The sequence below is a fragment of the Brachyistius frenatus genome, unplaced genomic scaffold (genome assembly GCF_029030835.1).
Source record: "Brachyistius frenatus isolate BFR_SWC_R1_liver_20210118 unplaced genomic scaffold, ASM2903083v1 Contig_52, whole genome shotgun sequence".
Lineage (NCBI taxonomy): Eukaryota > Metazoa > Chordata > Actinopteri > Embiotocidae > Brachyistius > Brachyistius frenatus.
Window position 1 is genome coordinate 980001 of NW_027210651.1, and position 27809 is coordinate 1007809.

General features: G+C 41.0%; 1 protein-coding gene across 12 annotated transcripts in view; it reads right to left on the reverse strand.

Annotated features, from left to right (window-relative positions):
• The window catches only part of lrrc7 (leucine rich repeat containing 7), a 114328-nt gene that overhangs the window by 15315 nt on the left and 71204 nt on the right, over positions 1–27809 (reverse strand). For 9 of the 12 annotated variants that reach the window (XM_069704733.1, XM_069704734.1, XM_069704731.1 and 6 more), the window contains 23 exons: positions 26152–26354; positions 23777–23894; positions 23337–23415; positions 22340–22429; positions 21725–21781; positions 20593–20656; positions 19609–19683; positions 19316–19460; positions 18558–18630; positions 18274–18291; positions 15406–15535; positions 14157–14272; positions 13742–13811; positions 12365–12464; positions 11898–12022; positions 10059–10319; positions 8017–8139; positions 6617–6728; positions 4296–4533; positions 2153–2653; positions 1160–1384; positions 838–1072; positions 318–668 (listed from right to left, as the gene is read on the reverse strand). In XM_069704733.1, coding sequence (XP_069560834.1) covers positions 318–668; positions 838–1072; positions 1160–1384; positions 2153–2653; positions 4296–4533; positions 6617–6728; positions 8017–8139; positions 10059–10319; positions 11898–12022; positions 12365–12464; positions 13742–13811; positions 14157–14272; positions 15406–15535; positions 18274–18291; positions 18558–18630; positions 19316–19460; positions 19609–19683; positions 20593–20656; positions 21725–21781; positions 22340–22429; positions 23337–23415; positions 23777–23894; positions 26152–26340 — 3495 coding nt within the window. In that variant the 5' untranslated portion in view covers positions 26341–26354. The remainder of the gene's footprint in view (positions 1–317; positions 669–837; positions 1073–1159; positions 1385–2152; positions 2654–4295; positions 4534–6616; positions 6729–8016; positions 8140–10058; positions 10320–11897; positions 12023–12364; positions 12465–13741; positions 13812–14156; positions 14273–15405; positions 15536–18273; positions 18292–18557; positions 18631–19315; positions 19461–19608; positions 19684–20592; positions 20657–21724; positions 21782–22339; positions 22430–23336; positions 23416–23776; positions 23895–26151; positions 26355–27809) is intronic. The other 3 variants (XM_069704732.1, XM_069704744.1, XM_069704737.1) reach the window with 2 other exon arrangements.

The window sequence follows — 27809 nt, forward strand, 5'->3', positions numbered from 1 at the left end:
TATGACCTTAATATGAAATAAAAGAAGGCTCACAGTAGTCTTGAAATAATTCAGAAATTAAATCACTAGTTTTCAGCCTGCCATCAAGAAAAATTGGTTTTAAAAATGTGAATAAAATTCTCATCTTAATGACTTGTGTGAAAGGAAAGAATGTGATGAGGGAGAAAACAGGAAATATGTAATTTTCCAAAATGACCATGAAAATAAATCCGCACCTCTCAATCAGATTAAAATATCAACACAATGTTATAATCCTCATGAGGGGAGTATTTATTGCTGGGCTAACAAATAAGCATAATTCTGCTCCTTGCCCATACCTGCTGTCTGTACTGAGCCTCCTGCAGCGCCTCCTGCTGGGCTTCATGAACCCGGCGAAACAAAGCGAGCTCTGTGGAGCTCACCAAGGAGTCCGCTCTCCTTAGAAAGCCTGGCCGGGAGCGCTGCGTTGGGATCGGCTGCTGCTGCTGGCTGGGCGGACCGTCCTGGCTGATCGGTGACTGGGGGAAAGAAAACATCTCCAGCGGTGGATACGCACGATACCGAGGGCTCACGAGCTCCTTAGGTAACGTCTTCCCTGGTTGATTTATGTAGTCCAAAGCCTTCGATGAGTGGTTGACATATTCTGGTGTGTTGGGGAAAGGGGGAGGGACCCGACGATCCATCGTCACCTGATTGGTTAGAAAAGTTACCATTATTATTATTATTATTATCATGCAAAACTGTATGAAATTGGATTATTTTTTTGTTTTGTTAATTATCTTAATAAATTTAACAAGCTACATTTGATCCTTAAACATTGCTCTATAGCGCTACTTGTGGTCAGAAACTCCAGCTCACCTGCGGGTTGTAGTTCTGGTCAAAGTGGTAGGCCTTATGTGGGATGGCAGGTTTTTGGTTCTGTCCCAGCTGGTTGTGATTGCCATGTCCGTGTCCAGGGAAGCCCAGCTCGTCGTCCAACATGGGGGCAGACTGTGAGCGGGCCATGTTGGTCTGCTCCATAGAACCAGGCAGCTCCGGACGGTCCAAACTCGTCTGCTGCTCGATGGATGAGCTGTAGGTGTCCAAGGGAATACTGCAGAGAGATGACAGCAAGAGAATCAGATTTGTTTACTGAGATAACGTGCATCGATTTCCTGAAAATAAAAGTAACAAAACCTACCTGTAGACTTTGTACGAGCCGATATCGATCTCATCTATGCTCTGCGACTTCTTAAACTTGGATCTCGTCTCCTTCATCATGGGGGACAGGCGGTCCGAGCTTTTACTCATCACCACGGTCACCTTGTTGCCCCCGCTGACGGTGAGCTGATTCTTCCTGTTCTGGTCGCCCTGATTGTCGTGGTACGTCCAGCTGCCGGGCAAAGGCCCCGAGCCTTGTTCCATTCTTGGAGCAAAAGACAAGGAATCACGATCGTTTAGTTTTACTGATCTGAGCTCCAAAAAACGAGCAGGAATAGAGCAGCGGTAAAATAGCAGAAGCAGAAACCAAGGGCAGGTGAAACTGTCATTATAGCCTAATCATCAGACTGAGCCAATTCATTTCTACCCCATTATTCATCCTATTTGAACAGCTGACACAATGTGTCAGGCGATACAGGCGTCTGGCACCAGGTTTGTGTTGGTAATAATGAGAGCGGAAATGAAGATGGCATCCAGGAGCTTCTAAACAACTTTTGTTTGAACAAATAATGTGCGAGCAATGTTGAAATTCTAATTTTAACGCAGATTACTTACAGTAATGTCAAATGTTTCAATGTAAAGTAATTCGATGACTCACAGACTGAGATTTGAGATTAATACTACAGCTAACAATTATTATCAATTAGTCTGTTGATTATTTTTGGACCAATCTATTAATTATCTCAACCATAAAATGAAACTGATATAAAACTGAGAAAATAGTCATATTTTAAGACGTTGGATCCACTGACAAAGTTTTTTGCGAGGCAGAAAGCATAAATCATTAATTATCTGTTAATCGACTTTTTGATTAGTTAATTTATTGCTTCAAAACTTATCTCCGAACTAAATTAGTTTAAGTTAGTTACAAAGTGCCTTCAACCTTAAAGGTTTGTTAAAATGAAAATCTGAAAACTTTCCACATTAACAGATACATTTAAGGGTCGAATGTGTCTCAGCTCCAGTCACTCACCTCGGGTCCAAGTCCTTGCGATCGGGGTTGGGGCTGGAGCTGGGCGTCAGATCCAGCTTGGAGGGGAAAGCGGTTCTGTCTTCCAGTGGGCTGGGGGTCCTGGTCCAATTCTGCCACGGGTTCTGGGAAGAGTGCGACTGTGGGTCGTTGTCCGGGGTAGATCGTTGGTTGCCGTGGAAGGGGAGCGTCTGGGTGTCGAGCTCCAATGGGACTCCTACGATTCGCTCTTGCCTGAGAAGAGGGCGGCGGCCGTGTGTCGACGCGCTGCGGGGTTTAGAGCCCAGCGGCGGGTTCCCCTGACTCGTAGTAGATGACGGACCGTCCAGAGGAGACTCCTCTGCATCGAAACCTGTGTTGTCGTAGTGAGGGGCCTCAACCCAGTCGAAAGGCTCGCTGAGTGGACGCCGATCCCCGCGCTGCTGCAGGGTTCCAGATGGAGGGGTTTCTCTCTGAGACAGCAGAGGCTTGGAGTCAATGGGCTTGGGGAACGACTGGGCAAGTCTACAAAGACAGAAAATATGAAGCACTAAATAAACTGCGGAAAATAACAAATTGAAGTGGATTACAGTGAAGTGCCATGCTACATGAATGGGTGTTTTATATTCAATCAGAGCCGGGGTCAGCACAACTTTACCTCCCTCTCTCCAACATCTCTTTGAAACGTCACCTCGGCCACGACCATGTTTGTTGTAATGAATGTTTCCAAGAGCATGAGCGGAAAATATGAATGCCTTCAAACTCCCTCACTGGCACTTGCAGTTTTGCAAATACCACGTTTCACAAGTACAAAGACAAAGGAACAAGTATACAGATTGCGATCTGCGCCTCGCCCCGGGGCATGTGAAATGACAACTTTAATGTCAAAAAATACCAAAGCCAGCTTTCGCCCTGTGGGGGCTCCTCAGAGCACTGACAGGCACGGGAAGAGCAAGGACAAGGAAATTAGTCTTAACATTATTAAAGACTATGTTTCCATTCATGGAGCAAATTGAAAAAGGTTTTCGTGTGGAGACTGTGGTGTCAAAAAGAAACATAAAAAAAACACAAATCCTCAAGGTACAGGCATCCAGTCCAATCTGCTATCACACTCCTGGTTTTAGGTTGTTGGAGGGACAAATCTCAACATCCTTTTCACAATTTTTGTTCTTTTTATGATGACTTTTACATATTTGTCTGTCTCAATTTGCAAGTTGGCGACATTAATAAATAACATTAGCAATTCTGGGATCTTAAATTGTGCCAATTACCTGCCGGTAAACCAGCAAACACGTCCAATTTGAATACACAATGTGCACCAAGAATAGGCAGAAAAATTAGACAACAATAAGCTTATTTCAGATTTATTCATATCAATTTCTTCCTCGACTGGGAGGTATGTTTGCGGCACTTTAGAAACAGTTTTGCTAAGTTTATTATTATTTTTTTTATTGTAAAACGTCTTACTCAGCAAATATTGTCATCATAATTTAAATTAGAATAATGATTGTCAGCCCATACATCACTGTCAGACTTTTAAATTTTAACTCTCAAACATCATTACTGGCATCTAATCTTATCGGTGCACTGAAGCTTTACTGTCAAAATTATGATAGGCAATCTAAGTTGAGATGTTTGTTGTTTATAGCTGCAACATTTCTAATTAGAACTCAAAAGGGGGTCAAAACACTTTTTGGTATACATATTTAACGTGAATTTTAATTCTACATGTCAAACTTCATCATAAGTGCTATGCAAACAGACTAATAACTTCAGCAGAAAGACTGTGCCTTATTTTATTTTTTTTATGTACGTAAGGGGAAAAAAACAAACTCTCGATAGTAACGCTGCTGAGTCTCGAACCGGACAGCTTTGAAGCTGAGGAGAGGAGAGCTGAGGGAGAGAATCCTGAACAGAAGTCTGCAGCATCCTAATGAGTCTCTGTGACCTTGACGGAACGAGCAGAGAGATGAGAGACACGGGATGATGGAGGGAGGAGAGGATGGATGGAGCGATCGTATAGATGGATGGGATGGATGATGGATGGAGGAGTTTGAAGTGGGGGAGGATTTGGAAGAGAAGAAGAGATGAGGGACGGTCGGAGGGAGGGGTGGCGATGAAATTGAACGTGAAGCAGGCGCGTGTTTGTGTGTGTGTGTGTGTGTACCTGTTGGTCCAGTGTGTCTGGGGGGCCTGGTCCTTGCCGGGGGCCGGGAGGGCGGGAGCGTGTGGGTGTGCGTGAGAGTGAGGGTGAGGGTGAGGGTGTGCGTGTGCGTGTGAGTGCGCGTTGGCGGGCGGGTTGGAGGAGCCTGAGGAGCCCTGCGAGGGAGAGTAGTCGGAGTAGGTGGCTGAGGATCCGCTGTGGTTCAGACAGTGGAGTTTATCCACCTCCTCATCTGTGGACTCTGGACAGAGACAGAGACAGATGTATTCAGTGAAAATCTCACATCTTCTACTTTCTGATAGCCTCTTTGTGCTTCTGCTGAAGAGCCTTTCACATGCCTGAAAAAAAAAAAAAAATAGTCCTCTATTTCATCCTGCAGATTTGATTTCCTCCACAGATCTTTTTTGACGCAATATCAAGGGACGTTATTTTTGTGGGTAGTGATCGAAGGACGTATTATATCACGTCTTCAGTTGGTGCAGATCGCTGCAGCGAGGCTTCTGACTGGTGCACGTAATGGGAAGCACATTTCAACAATCGTGAAATCTCTACATCGGCTACCTATCCAATATACGATTTATTTTGAAATATTACTGTTTGTTTACAAGTGTCCAAATGGAGCACCCCTTGTTGCTCACTCTGGTCTATTGACCAGCCGCTTTTAGCTGTTCCTCGATCCAAGCTAGCGACCCCGGCCGACCCGTGCCTTCTTTGTTGCAGCTCCTAATCTGTGGAACAACCTTCCCCTCCATCAGGTCGTCAACCTCCATCCGAGTGTGAAATTTATTTTCACAAACTTTTCCACTTCTATTTAAGGTATTATTTACAGCTCCTACATTTTGTGTGCTTTGTGTTGGTTTACTCCTAAATAAATTAATTGTACTTGACTTCGACTCCACACAACTTCTAGTCGCCATATTTGAAGCCAAAGCTTACATGGAAACCAACAAACCCACAATTTTAACAACTTTCATCTTTTCAGGACTCATTATTCCTCTCAAATCCACAGTTTACTGCTGCAATGTTTTAAATCTCCACTGTGAACTTTTTCAAGCTTCAATTTTCATTTTCATGTACATGATTGCCTGTTAAGTCACTATTTATTGCTGAATAAGGTAACACAACGGTGACTGAGCCTGTGAGCCACCAATAAAAGCCTCTGCGTGTGCAGTATTATGGTGATGGCAACATGTCGAGGAAAAATCACAAGCAGTGTAAAGTTAATGACGCGTATTTCATCACCCAGCAGTGGTTATTCTGCCATCACAGCGGGTGGGCGGAGCTAAGGCAACATGGCAATTGATAGATGTCATGCAAAGTGTTCGCCAAAGAAGAACTGATCAGAATGTTTTATTTTTTTTATTTTCAGGCAATAATAAGGAGTTTATGTTGAAACCAGGATTATGTTTTAGCTCAATGATCAGAGGCCTGTATTACACACAATGAGAGGAAGAATGCACTTCTTTCAAGCTTCCATAGTCTTTTTTATCAGTTTCTTAACCCAGATTCCTGTCGTGCTCTCATTACATGTTTGGACAATATTGAGTCCACTGCACTGACGCAAGATATGGCCTGGTTATAAAACAGAGGTTTCACAGTTTCATAAAATCTTTATCTATCTTGACTGAAATCAAGAGTCTCTGTAGGAAAGGAGAGTCAGAACAATCAACAGTTGCAAAAAGACATAAAGCAGAGGGGGACCTTAAAATCAAACCAGCAGGCTAATGAGTCAAACCTATTCAAACCTTGACAAAACAAAGCAGAGAAAGCTCTTTATTCACACCAACATTAAGAATGTATACTCACCAAGACAGACAAGCTGTTTGAGCTTTAATCATTTTTGCAATGTGTTCCCTGAAGAAGGAGTGGATTACATGATGGAGCTCTGACTTAGCATGAGCTGCAGATCGTTACGGTGAACAGATAATAAAGTGTTTCTCTCAGAAGATGTGATTAGGCACTAATTTATTTAGAAGTAAAAACAGAATTCTGATAAGGCTGTAAAATTAGATTTGTTTTCCCTCGGATGAAATTGAGACCTTCAGGGCTAAATAAGTATATAAAAAAAAAAAGGCTTGAACTAAAAGCTGCACACACCAGACTGGAACCTAGATTTACTGTAGTATTCCCTCCCTCCCTCTGTTGTGCGCTCAAATTAATCTGCTTGCCACCATGACTAATTAATGGGCACTATTACAACATGCCCCAAAGCTCTTTACAAAAGACCACATTAAATTAGTGTGAGCAGCCTTGTGTCTACATGTATGTTTGCCTCAGCATGACTCGGTGTTCTTGTGAGGCCGAACGTTGACAGTGTAATGTACCTTTCTTATCCTTCCCAAGAAGCACCACCTTTGGTTTGTACATCGGTGGCTCCACCAGGGTGGGCCGCATGTCGGAGATACGGATGTCGTTGGGAGAGCCACCAATCGAGTCCTGAAGAAAGACAACAACAAAAAGAAAACCACGAAAAATCCACATGGTGACGTCAGGTAGCTTCATATAACACAGCAGGACAGTATTGGACACCTTACTTAGGAGCAAGTGAAGCAAACGCACTGCCAGCCTATGAAACTAATGTTAGTTGAAGCACGCGGAGTGGAAAATGATCAACAACCTAACATAAAAGTCGCGAGTTTTGCTTTGAAATTGAAATTAAAAAGACAATATTAAGTTCAATAAATTCATATATTGAGATGTGCTTAGATGTTGCCTGAAGAGTTTAGCAGGATTTAGTATATGGAGAGGTCTGCTGTGGAGTGTTTGACCTGCACCAGCACCACAAAACGGTATCTAACCATCTAGGTTACTGTCCACTGTTTACGTTTCACCCTCAGTTACCTCAGATCTCATACTTCATAATTAACTGACTGAATTCAGTTCTTTAAGACACAACAACGGAACTAATATCGACCATCTGGTATAATTTAGCTTAGCACAAGCTGGGCTATTTGAAAATGTGGGTTGCTGCAGTGCCACATGAAATTATAAATGGTTACAGTTTGAATTTCTAACATTTTAGTCATTTTTCAATATAAAAATTAGATGTGTTTGTTTTTTTCAGCTCTAAAGAATGCATCAACAGAGTGTCTTCCCAGTCTTTAAGGCTGGAGAGGCCATGGAAGGTTAATGTGAGGGTCCATGTAAATGCACGTGCATGTTCACGCACACACAGGTGACTGAATATTCCTGTCAATGGTTTCACGATGACTGCTAGCAAATAAACATGACTGCAAATGACAAAGGATTGAAAAAAAAAAAGTAAAATCGTCTTTGCAAATGGTTTTATGAGGAAGGAAAAAGTATTCAACAGTCTCAGTCTCAGGGATACACAGTGCATTTTCTCGTGAGTAAAACTAAACCCAAACACTTTTGTTTGTTTGCACAAAAAAACCCTCCACGGGGCGTCTTTAAGGTGTTTAACCTATAAATTGGAGGATGAGTGTGAGTATGAGAGCAGTTCCTAAAACAATTATATATAACTTCTTTAGATGTCCAACCAACAGACAAGCTAGTGCTTTAATTTGTGTAACATCACACCACAAGCATTGAATCTTCTTTTACGGTATACATTTTAACAACCTTTTCTTTAATTATGACCCAGATAACTGTACAAGGTGATTGAAATTGCATAACTGCCCAACAGCAAGCCAAAAGCATCTAAATCCTGTCTCCATTATCATGTTTGGTGTGTGCATGTGTTTGTACACACTACGTGACAAACCTCAGAGCTCTCTGTCAAGTCTTCTTTGTCCTTCCTCTTGGGAATGTCGATGCCAGAGTTATGCATTGATCCCTGATCCATTAGCTGAGACTGAGAGAAGTCCTGCATCTCTCTGTCTGTCACCTGGCAAACAGTGTCATTTTTTTCAGTCATGTGCTGAAATTTGTATCAAATGAGCAAACACAAAGAAGAAAGAGAACATCTGATACCCTGAGCTGCCTTTTACCTTCATGATCAGAGACTTTACAGCTACAGATACCATTAAATCTGGTAACATCTTCAAGTGTCTGTTAAATTGAACTGATTTCCACTTGTGTAATTAAAAGACATGTAAGAGGGTGGATCAAAACGTTGCAAGTCCGATCCTGTAGCGTGTGAAGGATGTGCAGGACCGTAACATGCACGGAGCAGGAGGAAGCTATAACCTTCATGACTAAGTACTCCGAGTTTCATTGCTTGATCAGAATCAGTACCAGAGTTACACATGCTTTTGTGAGCAGTGCTCTCGACGCGTCTGCAATTTCTGACCAGAGGGCATACATCATATTTTGTGTCAAATCAACAGAGACATTTAAAATGCTTCAGGAAGCCTTGGGCAATGAAGAAGTGAGCTCGGAACGGTGTTTCGAGTGACATTCGCATTTTAGAGGGGCAAATCTTCACTGTCCTAGACCAAAGAAGGTGAGCAAGCAGGTGGGTTTTCTTTGACATTCCTGGAGTGGTGCACCATGAATTCGTCCCTCAGGGTCAGACTGTCAACACCGAGCTCTACTGTGACGTTCCGATGCGTCTGATGGAAAACATTAAGCGCAAACAACCTATACTGTGGCGCAATGGCACTTGGGTTCTCAAAAATAACACCGCTCACCGAGGCCCCAAAAATGTGTCACAAACTTCGATGTGCGCGCTCTGCTCCAGGTTCGGATGCGTAAAGAAATTACAGACGCACCTGGACCGCTGCTCACAAAAACTTGTGTCACCCGGGTGCTGATTTCGATCGAGTTAAGAAACTTGGACGTCTTACTCACGTGAGTTATAGCCGCTGTCTGCTCCGTGTATGTCAGTGCTGTGCATCGTTCGCGCGCAGCAGGAGCAGTCTCTGAACTCATTAGTCCACAATTGTGAAAGATAACATTTACTAGAAGCTGTTTAACCACTGACAACTTTTGGATCAATCACAAGTTACTATGGGTAACTGTTACATTCCCCCACATATAAATGTATGCATGATGAAATGCATATAATTGTGGTGTGTTGCTACAAAGGCCATGTGGGGTTCAGCGGTAGTCCTTCCCTTATTTTATTGGCTGGATTACGGAGCTTGCAGAACCATCCATCTGAGGGCTATTCAAACTCTGAGGATGTGCACTATAGGGCATCTTGGCTGTCTCTTGCCACTTTCTTGCTCTCAGAGTTGTTTGTTTTGAACTATTTGATTGAGGCTTGTACTCTGGTGTTGATGTGAAGACTAAGTTTTAGATTAAAGGGGTTTAATTGCTATTTTCTATTTTGTAATTATAAGTCTTTACCAGGAAGAGCTGTTGCTTTAGTTTTAGTTTAGTGTTACATCCCTTTTTTTTCTGTATTTTTCTTCTGATAGGGAGTTAAGGTTATGATTGTACCTTTTGTTTTATAGAGCAATTTCTTTACAATTATGATTTTATTTCTACTTAGGGATGATTGCTTAGTTGTTTTGGCCCGAACGTTTTTCTTTTAGCTGTTTGAACTGGCAATAAAACAGATTGTAATGGTGCACAATGTGACTCTAGAGTTATGTTATTCCCATAGACAAGCTTGAGGTCATAACAATAACGCTGGCCATAAACAGCCTTTCACTTGTTACATGATAGGAATGTGAACTGTCTCAGTACTCACATACAAAGCAACGATATTCAGCCCATATGGCGAGTGTAGTTGACGTAGTTAATTGTAGTCGACTTGTTGTACCACCCAGGATATCCTGACTAATATATAAAACAGTGAGCGTATGTGTGCTGTTTTAAATACATTTGTGCGTGTCTGTATGTGCGTGTGCTTCCTACCTCTTTGGGAGGCAGGGGCCACGGCGGTTCGTACGGCTCTTTGCTGAGGTGTGTGTGTTCCATGTTGGTTCCTGCCGAGGTGGCGGTGCCTGTGCTCAGCTGGTGCTGGTGCTGGTGCTGGTGTTGGTGCTGGTGCTGGTGTTGGTGCTGGTGCCCGTGTCCGGCGTGCACGCTTTTACCCACAAGACTTTGCACTGACTTGACCATGTTCTTGAGGTCCTCGGGGTAGGGCGTTGGGTAGCGCTTTAGGTTTATCTCCACCTACAAGATATTTATTAAGGACGCTTCAAGAAAGTGTGTCTGCCAATGTGAAGCCTCTCAAACAAGACTTCGGATGTGCTGAATATTTCTTTAAAGAAATGTTTCATTTCTTATTAATCATTCTGTGGTTGTTGTTGCTGACTTTTATAATCTCTGCTAGTTTGTCACTGCAGTACTGACTGTTTAGTTTAGTTTCAGACACTCCATTGAACAACTCAAATTTGAAGAAAATCATACTTGTACTTGTGAAAGAACTATGTTTCTGGAGAGATATCGCTAAATATAAGTCACTTTTGAAAGTTTACTTTAAAAGGTCAGAAAAATTAAAACTTTTTAACCCCTTTGTTTGGAAAAAAAAACACTCAAAATACCATAGTAACCTTAGTTTTTAAAATTTCAAATGTACAAGTATATTCGGAGCAAAAGCAGAGAAAAGGCACCAAAGTCGCTGAATAGATTCAAACTCACGGCGACGCCCATTGACAAAGTCGAACGAATGTCTCAATATATCATCAACTACATGTTTAGGTTATTGTGACCTGACTTTACATTCATGGGATCAACCAGCTCGACGTAGAATGTGAAAGTATGAAAAGTGTCATTTTGTGTCATAGCTATGACTATGAGCGAATATTACCCCACAGGGGTCTTCAGGGCGGGGCTGTTATCATACCTGTGATGTTTGGAGAAGGTCGGTCCATGTACATAAGATTTAAAGCAACTCGTAGTTTCATGACGAGACGCTCAAAATGGCCGCATCTCACAGGCACACACATCGATGAAAACAAATTATTTTGATTACTTTTAATCCCAAACATGTTAACTATCCATAGAACCTAAATTCAAGCCGGTCCGAAAAAAATCCCTGGGATTAGTTCGACAAAGTACAACGTGTCAGAATTGCCCAAAATGGCGACTAAATTCAAAATGGTGGACTTCCTGTCGAGTTGACGTAACAGTGCAGTGTAACTTTTTTGTGCGTCTCGGTGTGATACACGTGTCCACCGGATTTCATGAATTTAGGTAAATGTGGCCGCCGGGGCATCTCTGTAGGGGGCGCTCTCGAGCCGTTTGGCCGCGCCCACTCGCGACTCCACCAGAATATGAAATTTTTCGCCGGGAGACATACGCGTATCCACTTTCATGAGTTTTTGAATATGATAAAGCCTCCAAAAAGGAAAATCACTTCACGTAAGGATAAGAACGACCAAGAAGAACATCTTTACGAAAAACAATTCGGTGCTCGGGCCCTAATAAATGAATTCAAGTTACTCATATACACAGTATCGACATGATGAGTTCTACAAAACAATGCTTTTTGATTAATTGATAGCACTTTTTAGAAGTGATACAGACTTCTTTTTTTTTTTTTTTTTTTTTTTTTTAACACATTTGCACTGATCTTTTAACCTGAAAAGTTTGATGCTAATCTAAGATTTGGAGGCGCCCCCAGCTGCCAGTCACTTAATGCTGTCCTTGCAAAAAAAAAAAAAACCTGGTCGCCTCATTCGACCCTTCCGTTACTTTAAAGCGCGAGAGAGACAAACTGACAGACACAGAGAAAGACAGAGAGCTGACCTTGACCTTCCCAGAGTTATCTTCCTCTTCTTTCTTGTCCTCAAAGTCAAAGGCCACAGTCATCCTCTGCTGTCTCTGCTCCTCCCACAGAGTAGGATTAAAGCTGTCACTGTCTGACTGGTAATCTGCACACACACACACACACACACACACACACACACACACACACACACACACACACACACACACACACACACACACACACACACACACACACACACACACACACACACACACACACATCAGTGATTAATGATCAACGGTTGACACTTACAACATGGGACTGTAAATTCTCGGACACCGTCCACACATCCTCTGCATGGAGCACATAACATCTGATAATGTAGCAAATGCTAATATTGTGACATTACTCAGCGTGATCAAACAAACAAAAAACATTCAGTGACCTTTTCTAAATGTCCTCCAAACACATTCACACATTTTGTGACACACACACAAGTCCGTACCCTCGTCGTGTCGCGGCTGCTGAGGAAACATGTAGTTGGTCAAAACCTTCTGTTTGGTTTCTGGGTGGGCTTCTGTCTGCAGAGGGATCAGAGCCTTGGACTGCAAACACACACACACACACACACACACACACACACACACACACACACACACACACACACACACACACACACACACACACACACACACACACACACACACACACACACACACACACACACACACACACACACACACATGTTTACATTTGTATTCTTGTAGGGAGTTTTACTGATATTTATTCCCAATATCCTAATCTTAAACTCCTCCTAACCTTATTCTTAAAAACAAAGTTACATATTTGCAGTTTATTTACATCTCTAAAGCTGATTGGTTACATAACTTAAAACAAACCTTCCCTATTATTAATGTTAATTACTTGGAAAGAACTTTGCAAACAATTTGGATGACACATACAAGAGTTACTACACAGTAATTAAAAACATGTTTATGCATTCCAATTTTGCTTTAATATTTTGGTGTGTAACAATAACAAAGCATTATGTCATCTATGTTATCTGAATTTTCACGATGTCAAAGTTATCAATGACTTTTAGTTTTGAATTCAAAGGCAGAACATGAATGCATAAGTGGCAACTTTAAATTTAAATGTCATTTTACAAATTGCATTTGAATTTTAAATTTTGCTTTTTTGTTTAGCAGGTAAATAAGGATCCACAGTTGTTCTGACTTTTGATCTCATTTAACAGATTTGATTAAACTTTAAATGTCTTGAAGAATAATCGTTTTTGTTTTTCTGAAACATAGTGTTGCTGACAACAAAATAAGAATCCATCGAGTTTACACATGCTGAGGCTCCATCATATAATTGATTGCTTTGGAGCCTCAGTTTTATTATGGAGGAAATTAATATGCAGTGAATCCTCCAATAAAAGCACATGATCAAGTAATTATCAGGTCTCAAAAATTAAACATGGTCTCTTCAAACAAACAGGGAAACATGGAAAAAATAACAGAGGCAGACATAGTTAAATTAGCACATATATTAGTTGCGTCATCCTTATCACCTTGTTTGCTTAATACGTGACTCACTGACTCCTTCATTCCTTCTTGTTCACTCTTCTTTGCCATGTCATTTAGATAATAAGCTGCTAGAAGTGAAACTCGACACTCACTGCTAAATTCTCACAATAAAAGCTTTCCAGTGACGGTAAATTGGTGGCAATTGGAGCCTACAGAAAAAATAAAATGTGATAAAATATGCAATAGAATAAGTCTGGTAATTTTGATTAATATGTTGACGGCTTTGTGTGTTTGCGCTGCGTATCTGCCAGCAGGTACCTCCTCTGCGGGAGAGTAGGAGGAGAGAGCGCTACCTGATTGTCGGAGAGCCACAGAGCTGCCAGGTCCTTCAGCTTCGTGAAGGTAAACGGTAGATTCTTTAACCTGAGAGGGAGGGAGGGATGGAGGGAGGGATGGAGGGAGGGGTGGAGGGAGGGGTGAGAAAGAAAAGAGAGATGTTTCGTCTGCCCACGCACTGTACAGCCTGCAGAGCAAGTTACCATGGCAACACACTCACCCATTCCCATGGTAACCACAGGCCGTGAGAGCAGCTTACAGAACCAAAACGGCCATTGAGAAGGTGTTGCCTGCATGAGTGTGTGTGTGTGTGTGTGTGTGTGTGTGTGTGTGTGTGTGTGTGTGTGTGTGTGTGTGTGTGTGTGTGTGTGTGTGTGTGTGTGTGTGTGTGTGTGTGTGTGTGTGTGTGTGTGTGTGTGTGTGTGTGTGTACCGGTTGTCACTGAGGTTCAGCACTCGTAGTTTGGTCATCTGTCCAATTTCATCAGGAAGAAACTCCAATTTGTTGGACCGCAGCGACATCACCGTCACGTTCTTACAGTTACCAATCTGAAACACACACACACACACACACACACACACACACACACACACACACACACACACACACACACACACACACACACACACACACACACACACACACACACACACAGTTTTTTTTTTACATCACATATTTGAAGACATCTGAAGACCTTTTTAACACCACTTTGATGAAACTTTAGACATTAAATTAAAACACTCCAGTAAAATCTATTTTCACTGTCAGACATTTTAATGAAACACCCCCAAAAGAGAGCCGGAAATGATACAGGACTCCGTCAGTATCGCGTCACGTTTTCCATAATGGTATTATTATCAGCAAATCTGTTGTAATGTGAGTTACCACAGCTAAATAAATAACGTTATAGTAAGCTACTTTAAGCTTAAGTCAATGAACTTAACAAAATAAGGGGGAAAAAAATGGGTTTTCCTTAATATTTAAGAAACAATAATTTGGTGTATCACCTCCCTTGTTTGGCAATTGAACATATTGTGCATAAAGTGTAAAGATTTATCTTCTCTTCTCCCAATGATGAGTTTTCAAAAAACCTGAGGTGGTGCTACCTAACGCACCAATGAAAACTATCAAAAAGAACTCTGCGTTGTGGGGGATGTCAGGTGCCCCCCAACTTTTCCTTACAAAAATGTGAAAATGCAAGAAAATGACACGTGTTTGTAGCATTTTTAAGACCTTAAAAAAAAAAAGGGATTTAAGGACAATGTAGTCATTTTTAGGGATGAATGAGGCCTTAATTTTGCATTGAATGAAGTTGAGGCTGATTAAGAATCAATCGACATCCTGATTACAGTATTATTAGGTCAGAAACATGCAGTCTCCCTGATTAATCTTTCAGAAAATGTCTCAAAATCTGAAAGAAAGAACCACTGCAATTTCCCATTACTCATTGTGACACCTCAAATTTATTATTAGGTCTGATCAACAGTAGACCAACCAAAAAAGATTCTGTTCACGTCCTGAAAAAGCAAAGAAAACCAGCCCATTTTCACGGTTAAAAAGCTGGAAGCAGCAAATTTGAGATGTATTACTTAAAAAATATAACTTAATTACTTGTTTAATTTTCTGCACATCTAATAATCTCTTAAAGTCTAAAGTGTTCATGCTGCGATTATCTCCCTACCTCCCGAGGCAGCTCTGAGAGGAAGTTCTCGTCAGCAGCGAAGGTCCTCAGGCTGTGCAGGTAGCCGATGGTGGGAGGCAACGACTCCAACTCATTACAACTACAGTCCAACTCCTCCAACAGAGACAGACTGGGTGAAAGGAACAGAGGCAGGAAGAAAGAGGAGAGAGAGAGAGAGAGAGCATGACAGAGAAAGAAAGGAAATCATTCTGTTCTGCAGGCTACAAAATCCCTGCTGCAATATTGGATTACTTAGACATGGGTTTTAATTTGTAAGAATGGTGATATTCTTTATTTTTACGACTGCAAACGAATCCTGTAAAAAGACTGAAACCAGGAATTAAATTATCCCGCTTACAAGTATTGTCTGTGCATCCAGAAGACTGATATGTTGGATTTCCATGTGCCATAGAGCTCCATTGTTGTCCAAAAACAACATGAATGGTCCACATTGTTGGGTTTGGTGACATGTTGTTACACTGCTATGAACACACACACTGTCCTGCTGATGTAAATACACAACGAACACACATCAATCTGCGACTGAAAATAGTGCTGAAAAAATTTCACAATTTGCTTCCTGTTAAGTAAAATTTACTAAGCTGTGTGAGGACATTTCTGAGAACTTTTCAAAAAATACAACGGCCTCTGATAGATTTCCATCTGGACTTTGGAGTGAGCGATGTTCGTAAGTTTCAGTCTCTTAATGGGATTTATCAGCAATAATAAAAACAAAGATTGACACCAGCTGTACGTTTTAACATGTTACGATGAGAAGGAAAGTTTGTAACTTATAAGCTGAGAGTGTTGAGAGAAGCAAAAGATCATCACATTGAGGAATCAGTCAATTAACCAATCAGTAAATGAAGTACTTCCACAAATTTGGTCTCATTTCGTGACCAACCAGCTTCGTTTTTCTACCTGCCTTCTATTGCCTTTGAAAATTCTCCAATCGGGATCTCAGCTTCTCCACGACACCCAGATACACAGTAACATCCATAAGCAGGCCCTCTACAGGACACCATGACCCCTCCTTTGACTGCCTCCACTGGCCTACCAGCACGCTAACAGCAGGCTAATGCTAATGAGACAACAATTTTACATTAATGTACTGTCACTGTTAACATTGCATTAGTCTGCTATTATTATTCCCAATAGACCGGGCCATCTGGGCCACCATACGGTCTGACAGGAGAGGAGAGTAGAGGAGAGGAGAGGAGAGGAAGAGGAAGAGGAGAGGAGAGGAGAGGAGAGGAGAGGAGAGGAGAGGAGAGGAGAGGAGAGGAGAGGAGAGGAGAGGAGAGGAGAGGAGAGGAGAGGAGAGGAGAGGAGAGGAGAGGAGAGGCTCCTTCTTTTCCCACAAAAATACACAGCTAAAGTTGAAAATGTCAAATATGGCTTTTTATCAGCGCCATACGTTTAATACCAGGTGTTGTAAGGAAGCACAGTGGCTCACTGATGAGTCTATTTTAGGACGGAAGTCTCGAGGTTCAAATCTTCTTTGTGCTTGCTTTAGTGTAGGTTTTAACCACAGTTGCACACTCGTTTAAACGTCACCTGCTGGTTGAGGGTAAAGGCTAAAGATGCAATTCAGGAATCAGGGAAAGTTCAAAGACATCAGTCATGAGGGAGCTGGGCAGAAGTCCCTGCTGCAAAAACAGCTTAAAGTTTAACAGTGATAATTTACACACTTACATATAGTATATATAGGCAGGAGAAGAACCTTGGTGCACATATAGACATATACGTTATGTACATGGTGGTCAATTCCATGGCTTTAACATAGTAGAGGCCGTAAAAGGTTCAAAATTGAAAGTAAAACAAGGCTAAGACTTTTGAACGTTACACCAATAAATAAAAACTAAAAAAAAAAAAAAAATCATATTTTATGCAGTACTAGTAATTAATATACAGTATCCTGTGGTACTGATGCAGCCAGAGGGGAATGCAGAGAGGCACAGATTCTGCAAGTACACATGGACTTTATGTAAATATGATATTTAATAATATCTAAGAGTAACTTATTTAGGAACAACGATTTGTTCTATGTCAAATCAGAAATATGATAAAGGGAGCACATTCATTATTAGCAAGAAACACTTAAAACTTAAACTATAGGGGTAATAAAAATGACCGTTTAAGGGGAAGTAATGAATCTACAGCACTACTTATTGAAGCTAAAACCTGGGACTAGTTCAGGAAGACAAAATGCTTTCAGCGTGTTCAGATACAAAGCTTGCAAAAAGTGTTATGTTGATGTTAAATAGAGTTCTCTACAGTCACACATAAAAAAAAGCGCAGAATCAAATTATTCCAACCTAAACTTATGAAATTCGTATTTCTGTTCCTTTGAAAAGCTCTTACCCATTCACTTACAATCTCTAAAGTATCTACAAATGAATACAATATGAATTGACAGTACTTTTAAATACAGATGTCAAAAATATTTCTGCTTATTTAAACAAATGTTCATCTTTTTTCAAATTCAAGTTAATACAATTACCGTGACTGAATGTAGACTGTGATGGATAATAATGAGAAATATTGTGATCACATTACTGTAATCATATTACATGCAATCATTTCAATCTCAACCCCACAGGTTTCAGGTCGTCTGGGTTCATTTCAATGAACGCTGCGAATTTTATTCAAATATCATGTCCAAATGTCCGAACATGAACAAAGTGCAAAGTTCTGTCTATGTTTGCATGTAATTCATGTGAACATAAGATGTTATATATGTATATATATATATTCCCCACATTGATGGCATGTGGTAGCAAGCTTTTATTTTTGGATCTGCAACACGGTTGAACATCTGTCTGTCTCTGGACACACCCCTGGAACCAGGAGGCTAGTGTTACTCACCCTTGCTTGGGCTTCGCACTAAAGCCACGGCAACGCAGCAAACACAACACACAGAACCCCCCAATCATGAGCCAGCATAACAACACAGCAGCTAACAGTGATAAACAACAACCCACCAAAAATAAACTGCTGAAATCTTCTAAAGGTGGTTTTAAAGTAAGAAAAAAAAGAAAATCACAAGTCTACTGTAAATGACCTGAGGTCTGGCTTCAATATTATTATTATTTGTGTGTGTGTGTGTGTGTGTGTGTGTGTGTGTGTGTGAGTGTGTGAGGCTTTCTTACCTCCCGATAGTGTTGGGCAGTGAGGTCAGCTGGTTGTCATCTACCTTCAGTGTTGTCAGCTTCTTCAACATTCCTGCATCACATTTATACACACACACACACACACACACACACACACACACACACACACACACACACACACACACACACACACACACACACACACACACACACACACACACACACACACACACACACACACACACACACACACACACACACGCGCGCGGAAGTTAATCTCTTCTTAGAGGAAATAAACACTGTGGTGCTGTGAAACTAAATAAAGTGCCCTTTTTAATTACATATAATTCACCTACAAAAGTGGTCTTTAGCTTTTACTTCATTCCTTTCTCTTTTGTCTGTTGACATTCTGTTAGACACACTCATTCCTGCAGTCTGTCCAAAACAAACACAGTCCTCTGCTGCAGCCGCCGCGTGGCTCCATCAAGGGTTGAAGAAATAGTTTGGAAGTGGATAGTTTTAAATATAGTTTCAATAAATGTAACCGTTTTCTTGCTGAGATTTAGATGAGAAGATCGATACCACTATAAATATACATGTAAATAAGAAGGCACATGAACTGAGTTTCCTATTCTTTTCAGCAGCTGTGTATTTAAATGCCTCTCGAAAAGAACACATCTTCATCATTAGTTTGGTAGAAGTAACAGCAAGTAGGTGAACAATAGCGTGACCAGTTTTTCTGAATGAGTAAGAGTTTTTGTGTGTGTGTGTGTGTGTGTGTGTGTGTGTGTGTGTACCTATAGTGTCAGGAAGGTGCTGCAGCATGTTGGAGGATAGCAGCAGGTCTTCTAAGGCCTCACAGCCGGAGATGTCCGTGTCCAACGTCTCAATCCGATTCTTAGCTAAGTCCATGTACCGCAGCTGACGAAGCTTCCCTATCGCCTGTGGCGGGGAGCGTGAGGGGAGGCGGGGACAAGTCAAATGACAAAAGAAAGGATGGATAAGTAAAAAAAAAATCAGAAAGAACGACAACATGTTCGTCTGCTGTGATGCTTTGTGATTGTACTGTGAGAGCTGAAAGGCCTCTTACCCCTGGTATAGACTGTAGAGAGTTGTTATCCAGCCACAGCTCCTTTAGGTTGTGGATCTGTTCCAACACCTCTGGCTAACATGCAAACAGACGAATACACATTCTCATGTACTACATACATTAAGTAGAAGCCATAAATATGAAGTTATGTATCTATCTATATAAAAATAACAAATTATTATTCATTAGAATTAATGGACACAATCTAAGTACTAATATTGTGATAATTTTCAGACCCAAAAATTAACTTGAGTGCACCTTTAGACCAAGACTGTCAGAAATAAATAAATAAAAAAGCTGGCAGAGTAGGTGCGACTGGCAATCTCTCTCCGTGCCTTCTCAATATTGGCAGGAAGCAGAACATAAAGCCAACCTGTCATAGTCAACTTCCTGTCTGACCCTGATGTCACCTCCTGTCAGCCTCCACGCAGCCCTTTCTTCTTCTTCCTTTCCTGTCGTCATGTCCCATTTCTGAGTCCAGCTGAACCTCATCCCTTACTGAGACGGTCTACAGAGGGTTTACCATATGCTGCGCTGGGTCTTCAAATGCCAACTCTGAAGACGGTGTCCCCTGAAATGGGACACAGCATCTGTGTTGCTGACCTTCCTCTCCTCTTTTGGATTTGTGCCTCTCTCTCTTCAAAGTTTTCAGTCCGTTTCTTTACAAATAAAGATGTTTTAACAGGTAAATCTACATATGAATATTCAAATATTATTGTTTGAGGCTCCAGTGATCATAAAAGATTATTTCAATTCCATTTTTTTTAATAATTTTTTTTATTCTGTTTTTTTCCTCTTTACTGCACTTTGTGTAAAATTAACTTCTAAATACAAACTGTTCTAAATATACTATCTAGAAGCATCCTGACTTTTTAAAGACTGAAACATTTGCACAGCACTCTTCATTTCAACTCTTAATATATTCTGCATCTTTAACATTGTAGGTATTTGTGATAATTTGCAAAAATTGGCAATCAATCTCACCACGTCAGAGAATTCATTGCTACCTAGATCCAGCCTCTCCAGCTGTGTCAGTCTGTGGATGGACCTGAAACGAGAGGATGGAGTACAATTAATACAATTGTGGCACATAGTGAGTAGACGATTTAATTTATAGATTGAAAAACTACACAATATACATTTAACTTCCTGATGCTTCAATTCAAAACAGAAAATGATAATATTAGCTTTGATGTAAATACAGCACCCACTCAGGATTTCATCACTATACAGCGGCAGACAAACCAAGGATGGAAACCCGCTGTAAACCCACACTAACTTTAGCATGTAGTTTAATGGGTCAAATAATCTTATAGTTTGGCTTCAGTATACAAAACAATATCAAAGCCACAATACAATAGCATCAAGTGCAATGTAAGCTTTATCAAATGGACAAGATGACCCCTGATCAAGTGTTCAGAGTATTTATTTCATTGGGTTGGGGACACTGTCTCATCCCAACTATTGTCCCTTTTATTTCTTTTTTTCTACTATTTCATTGAAATTTGGAACAAATTACTGTCTGTTTCTGCTCAGGCACGCCAGTTAGGAAGCGGTGGTGTGATTCCCTGGCAACTTTTAAAATCTTAAGTAAATAACTCAACTGGTGATGGACACTGTATACTGGCAACATGAATATTTTTCACAATCCCTTGTAAATTAAATCCCTGGTACTCTACAACTTTACAGGTTATCTCGTAATAGAGGCCTCCTCCTCGGTCTCGGTGACTATATGAGCACAGGGATGAATTCAGCTACATCATGTTAAACACGAAACACTTACAACTGTTAAGACTGACACATTCGTGCTATGATAGTATTCATCAGTATTCAAGAACACCTGCCAGGGATAAATATAGTTTTAATCTGGACACCTGGGAAGGCATGAGTACACTGTAATATCATGAAGCATCTGCGTGCATGTGAGCTGCAAAATCAAATTCCTTGTCTCGCTCTCTATCTCTTTCACACACAAACACGCACACGCACACGCACACACACACACACACACACACACACACACACACACACACACACACACACACACACACACACACACACACACACACACACACACACACACACACACACACACACATATGGCGGTCTGTCTCACTTTGGCATGGTTTTCAGGTGGTTCTCTCTCAGCTCCAGGATCCGTAGTTTGGAGAGTCTGAAAAACAGAAGGCACATAAACCAAAACTTAATTCACTGCGTTATCAACTGCAACAGTTATCAGCAAGAAGGTCACAAAAGGCCAAATAACATAAAATTAATAAAAACAACTCCAAACACAGTGTGAAAGCCATTTTAGATGTTCACCACCAGATATATGCTTCAATTTAGAGGATTTCTGTCACTTAAAGGTAGTATTTAATGTGATTTATTCATCTGGGAGTGTTCAGTCCTCAGCACTCACTTACAATAACAGAATTTAAAATCAGCCGTACAACTCGTTGGGAGTAAAGTAACAAACCAACAATCTTACACCCTTACCTGGATAAAATACTCAAAAGTATACCCATGTGATGAAAGATAATGATAAACTGGATTAAAGTGCATATGTCTTTAAATATTTATTAAAAGTCTTAACATTAAAATTTCACAAGTAAACTGTGACAGCGTGCACATTTTCATCACAAAGATTCTCCCACATAAGAGGACCCGAAGAAAAGAAGAACATATTTAATCACAATACATAAAACTGAGTCACACACATGCATGAGTTTACCTGCCAAAGTTAGCCGGCAGATACTCCAGGAAGGCATCGTTTAAGAAGAGCTGGGTCAGATTCAGGAGCTGCGTAAAACCATCTGGGAGTCTGGAGGAGAGAGAGAAGGAAGGAAGGAAAGAAGGAAGGAAGGAAGGAAAGAAGGAAGGAAGGAAGGAGGGGGAAGGAAGGAAGGAAGGAAGGAAGGAAGGAAAGTGTCCTTGAGTGGCCTCAGTGGAATCAAACACAGACAATGGTCCCAGAACAACCCCTACAGAAACAGCTAACTGCTGTTAACCTGCAGATGACTCATCTGCTGCACGCACGCACGCACGCACGCACACACACACACACACACACACACACACACACACACACACACACGAAGTACGAGAAGCATTTCTGTCTGCAGCGTACTGTATGGTTGACTCTTAGCTTTGCCTCAGGTAAACTTCAATTACGAGCGCAGCAACACCTGAAGCTCAAAGCAGAAACAACACGAGTAGTTTACTAGAGGAGTTCTATCTTCTATTGACTGGCCAGCAGGATATGACCATGCAGGTGTGGTTACTTAGGGTCTGTAGATGATGAAATATGTAGCCTTAATGTGGGGTTAGAAATGTATAAATCTGAACATGTAAAAGCCAATTTAAAACAAAACAAGAGCAGAGTCGATCTCTTGGGCTGTGAGAGAGAAAAATCTGCTCCAATGAGGGAAATCCATTAAACAAACCATTTGATCTTGAACAGAGTCCACGTTTACTCAAACTACTTGATAAAAATGTTGCCGTCAACCAAACCTGGAACTCTTTGGAGCATTTTTTTATCTCCAATGGAAAATATTTCACAACTTTAAATGTGCCGATTGAAAAGTGTTGGAAAGATGTTTGTTTTTATATTTATAGCCTGTGATTTCCCTCAGGCTGTAATCCACGAGATAAATGTTCATATTAACAAGCTGTAAAGCATTGTGTTAAACCCGCTAAACATGAAGTGATGGAGTGATCAAGTGTCTTACTTGGTAATGGGGTTGACGCTGGCTTCCACCACAGACAGGCCTTTACAGCATTTTATGTTATCTGGAAACTCCTGGATTCCTGTTGGAGAGACAGTTAGAGGAAATGTCTTGATATGTGGCAGGATTTTGCTTCATAAATGTTTAGACAGCATCACAGTGTGTCTTATTTTGCTCATATTTCCAATGTGAGTTTATTGTGGTTATGAGGTGTATTTCCTCAGCTGTTTAAAATATGCAAGGAAGCTCACGAGTTCTCTCAACGGCTCTGCATCATATACTGGAAATATCTGGAAATGACACGTTTTAAATGGAGATCTCAACAATCTCCATGATTGCCATCAGCAGTGGTAAGTTTACAGTAAAACTTCATTTTACTTAATTTTTTTGATTGTATATTTTCAGGTTGGACAGCTCATCTGTGTTTACATGACATTTTTTACCGTTTTTACTGATGTCTAGCTCTTTGAGGTTAACCAGGCTGGCGATGGTGGTAGGCAGGTTGGACAGGTCGTTATCGGGCATGCTCAGCTTCTTCAAGGCCTGGCAGTTGAAGAGTTGCTATGGTAACACAGAGGGATGACAAAGAAATATTTTAGTCTGTTGGCGAAAATCCTACACACTTCGTATAGAGAGGTGTGCTAAAGGACAGAGCGTAGAAAGGCAGCTGGAGGCATGCACCACTTAATGTTGTGTAAAGTTATGACATTTTCGCTGCATTTTATTCTATGAATAATGCAAACGTTATCTTCTCTATACGGTGGCCCCTGAGGACAAAACACATACTCGAATGAAACAAAAACATCCAGTGAATTGCAGCCTAAGTAGAAAACCATAAACAGGACTGAAAGATCATGCAAAAAAAAAAAAATGCTTCAACTACATAAATACCAAAAATTACAGAAATTTCAGACTCGGAAATGCTGCAAATATATAAATACAACATAAGGGAAAAACTCAAGCGAGTGACGGACCTCATTTTGAATAAGTAGTGAAAAGAAATTGTCACAGGTGTTGTAAAAGTTTGAATAAATGTGTTCCTTATAAAACACAGTTTTTGTTCTTACTACCACAAAGGTATCTTTAAGACTTTCTCCTGCAGCTACCACTTTGTTCTAGTTTAATTATAACAGTCACACACAGGCACTTGAATGTTTCCAAATCAACTGACTTGGGACAACAACAATGACAGGAAGATGTAAAAAAGAAATCTTTGTAAATAAATCATTAACTGAAAAGTATAAATATGTTTGTGTATTTTTGGACAAAATCATTTTAGATCACCCAGTTCGTATATTTTACTAACCTGCCAAGATTACAGCCACATTTACTCAGTCACATTTGGCTCCTCAGCAAAAAAGCAAGCACTACATGGGAAGGACTGCTCTGAGCCAACAGGGCATGCCAGGCCACAACACTCAGACACACAGCCACTTACGTTCTCACACACATAAGGAGCTGTCCGGCTCACTTACACAAAGGCCAATCAATCAATAGCTCTTATACAATCTTGGCAGTCATACACATTGTCGAGGCTGAGCTGATTTGGTTTTGTCAGGTGAATGCATGTTTGGCCTGCCCCTCACACAGTCCTATTAGACTGTCTCCATTCATGCAGACTATATTTAGAAATCCAATTCAACATCTTCGTCATTTAAACCAGGACAGGATGTCAATAAAATGTGACGGCCCTCTTATGAACACCACCTGTAATTCTCCTTGAAATATTAGAAGGACATTTTGCCTCACATGTGGTTTGGATGAAGACAGGGAGTGACTTTCTTTATCATCCCAAGGTTTAATGTAGCTCGCTGTTGTGTTAACTTCCTGTAGAGACAGCTTTTTCAATCACTTAGTCGAGTCAAGGAAATATTATGTTATGTAGCCCCCTTACAATTTGTACAATATGTGACCGCCTCTGACTTTAACCCTTGGTTTCTGTAAGGAAAATCTTCACAGCTTTCCCGAGTGAATGATCTCAACAATTATTGACTGTATTGAATATTGTGATGGTCCCCTGAGGAAGAGCCCTAATGACTTACTGACATACACATGTAAACACTGAGATTAGCGTTCTTTTCACAGAACAGCTGAGTTGATCAGCTGGTGTACAATCAAAGTACAGTCATGAAAGAAATAACCTGAGACTGAAAACATGAGTGTACAGTATAAAAACCTCTTGAAATGGGGAACTAACTGCACAGCTTTGACACCAACCTCAGGGGATACCTGTGGCTCGGATCATCCGTTTCTGCCAGGATGAGCTGAAGCAAATGAAAGGGCTCACACAACAGGGATGTATCAACGTTTGTCGACTTCTTTGATTATCAGTTACAGTGAAAAATAATAAGAGGGGTTACAAATGAGGGGACGATGAGTTAGCGTCAACAGGTGGTTGGTGAGCAAAGGCGGACCAAATGAAGCCTGGTTGTTGAAACCTGCAGGCGGCCTGCCAACTGTGACGACACCCACCTGTCACTGAAAGCAGCCCTTCCTTTAATTATGCATAACTTTAAGCCTTACTAAAATTCAATTTAGCTGAGTTTGTTTTAAAAAAAAAAAAAAATCACCCCCTACAATTCTGACGAACAGGGATATTAGCTGTAGACAGCAAAACCGTTCTTGTACATTTTCACCTCAAGTGGCTATTTTGAGGAACTGCAATTTCTGGTACTTCTGCAGTGCCTTCATTTTTCAGGCCTGGAGGATGCCTGCTGGAGGAGTTGAGTGGTCGTAGGGCAACGTTTAAAATAATTTAAGAAAGGTAAATGAAAGAACGGTCAGGGCAGGAAGGAGTTAACGCATGAGTCTGCGCTACCTTGGGTAGTTCCTCAATCTGGTTGGCGTCTAGGTAGAGCTCCTCCAGAGTTCTCTCAAAGCTGAAGATTTCCTTGGGGACCTGCTGCAGACTGCAGTGGGAGTAGTCCAACACTGAGATCACTTCCTCTTCACCACGGAAACAACGGCACGGCACCAGCCGGCCAATCAGCTTCCGCTTTGTGGTCATTTCCAGACACTGCACTGTGAGGGCAAGAAGAAGAAGAAGAAGAGGAGAGACATGTTGTTAAGATTCATTTCAGGGGGTCTGAAACTCATGAACATCAACAGGCTTGTTATATGTAGTCAGTGTCTCGTGTCCATGGCCAGGCGAAGTCACTCACAGATAACAAAGGCTCTGATGTACCAAACTAGCATCCAAAATGTGTCTGCTGCAGAGATTAACTGTGGAGCTGGTATTAAAATTAAGGAGGGGGATTTTCTCGAAAAAGTTCTAAAATAATTTCCTGATAACAACCATGTGAACTGCATTCATCACTGTTGACAGATTTCTGAGCTTTTGATGAGTAATGAAATAAATAAACACACAAAGGAACACATTTTCACAAAACACCTTCTACAAACATCTTCATGATGTGCCGAGATAATTTGTTGGTGTTAATTTAAGCCAGAGGGTGTAAAAATGACAGCGCTCATATGACTCCGTATCCATCAGCGTTAAACTGACTGAACACACACGTGACTCATCAGAAGACACGTATCATCTATGAGTCCAATAAGACATTGGAGATCTTGCATCTTACATTATGAGTTAGGCTCCTGGCCTTCACAGGTCTGCAGAGGATGAGCAAACGTAGACAACCAATGTTTGATTGAAGGATGAAGCGAATTTCCAAATAAGACGTCAGTAATGGACAACCACATTTTCTGAATGGCTTCGGGTTAACGCCCAACACCACAATCATCACGTCACTTACAGCAACACCAGCAGTCACGTTGGATACACATAAAAAAGTGACAACTGTCACAGCACCTTGCAGGTACTGTGTTTACTCTCTGATTAAAGTCCTGCCAATGTTCAATATTTGACGTTACTTGGTGTCATTTCACATGTGCTCTAAAACCAAACAAGGTATCATACGTATACAGACAAATCCAACAAATTTGTGTCTTCTCATGATATAAATCATACGATGATTCACCTATACTCCAAACATCTATTTTTTTTTTTTTTCAATTCAATTCATTGTTTTCTCTTCTGCCGCCAAGAAGCAGTTCCAAGTGACGGCTGCATTTTCAGGTATTTGAAAAGCTGGAGAGCAGCAGACTTTATTTCGCTTTCATATGCCCACATTTACAATGACTTTCTGCTAGTTCAAATTGTTGCTCTTGTCCATGCTGGCTGTAAATAAATTCCTTTTTAATATGGTTGAAATGTAAAAGGTGTAGTACAACATCTTTCTGTGTAAAAACACCTTCTGAGGTTAACTTGAAGCGAGTGAGACGTTTTAGAAGTCTGTGGATGCTTCCACTCTCTCATATTTGAGTTTGTTTAAATCTAATGTCCAGGCGTTGTGGTAAGTGAAGTTTGCATACTGTACACGGTACAACGATCAACTCCCTGCTAACATATCAGATGTAAAATAAACCTAAACCAGGCCAAGGCCAAGGATTGCTTTGGCATCATGCTGAAATTGA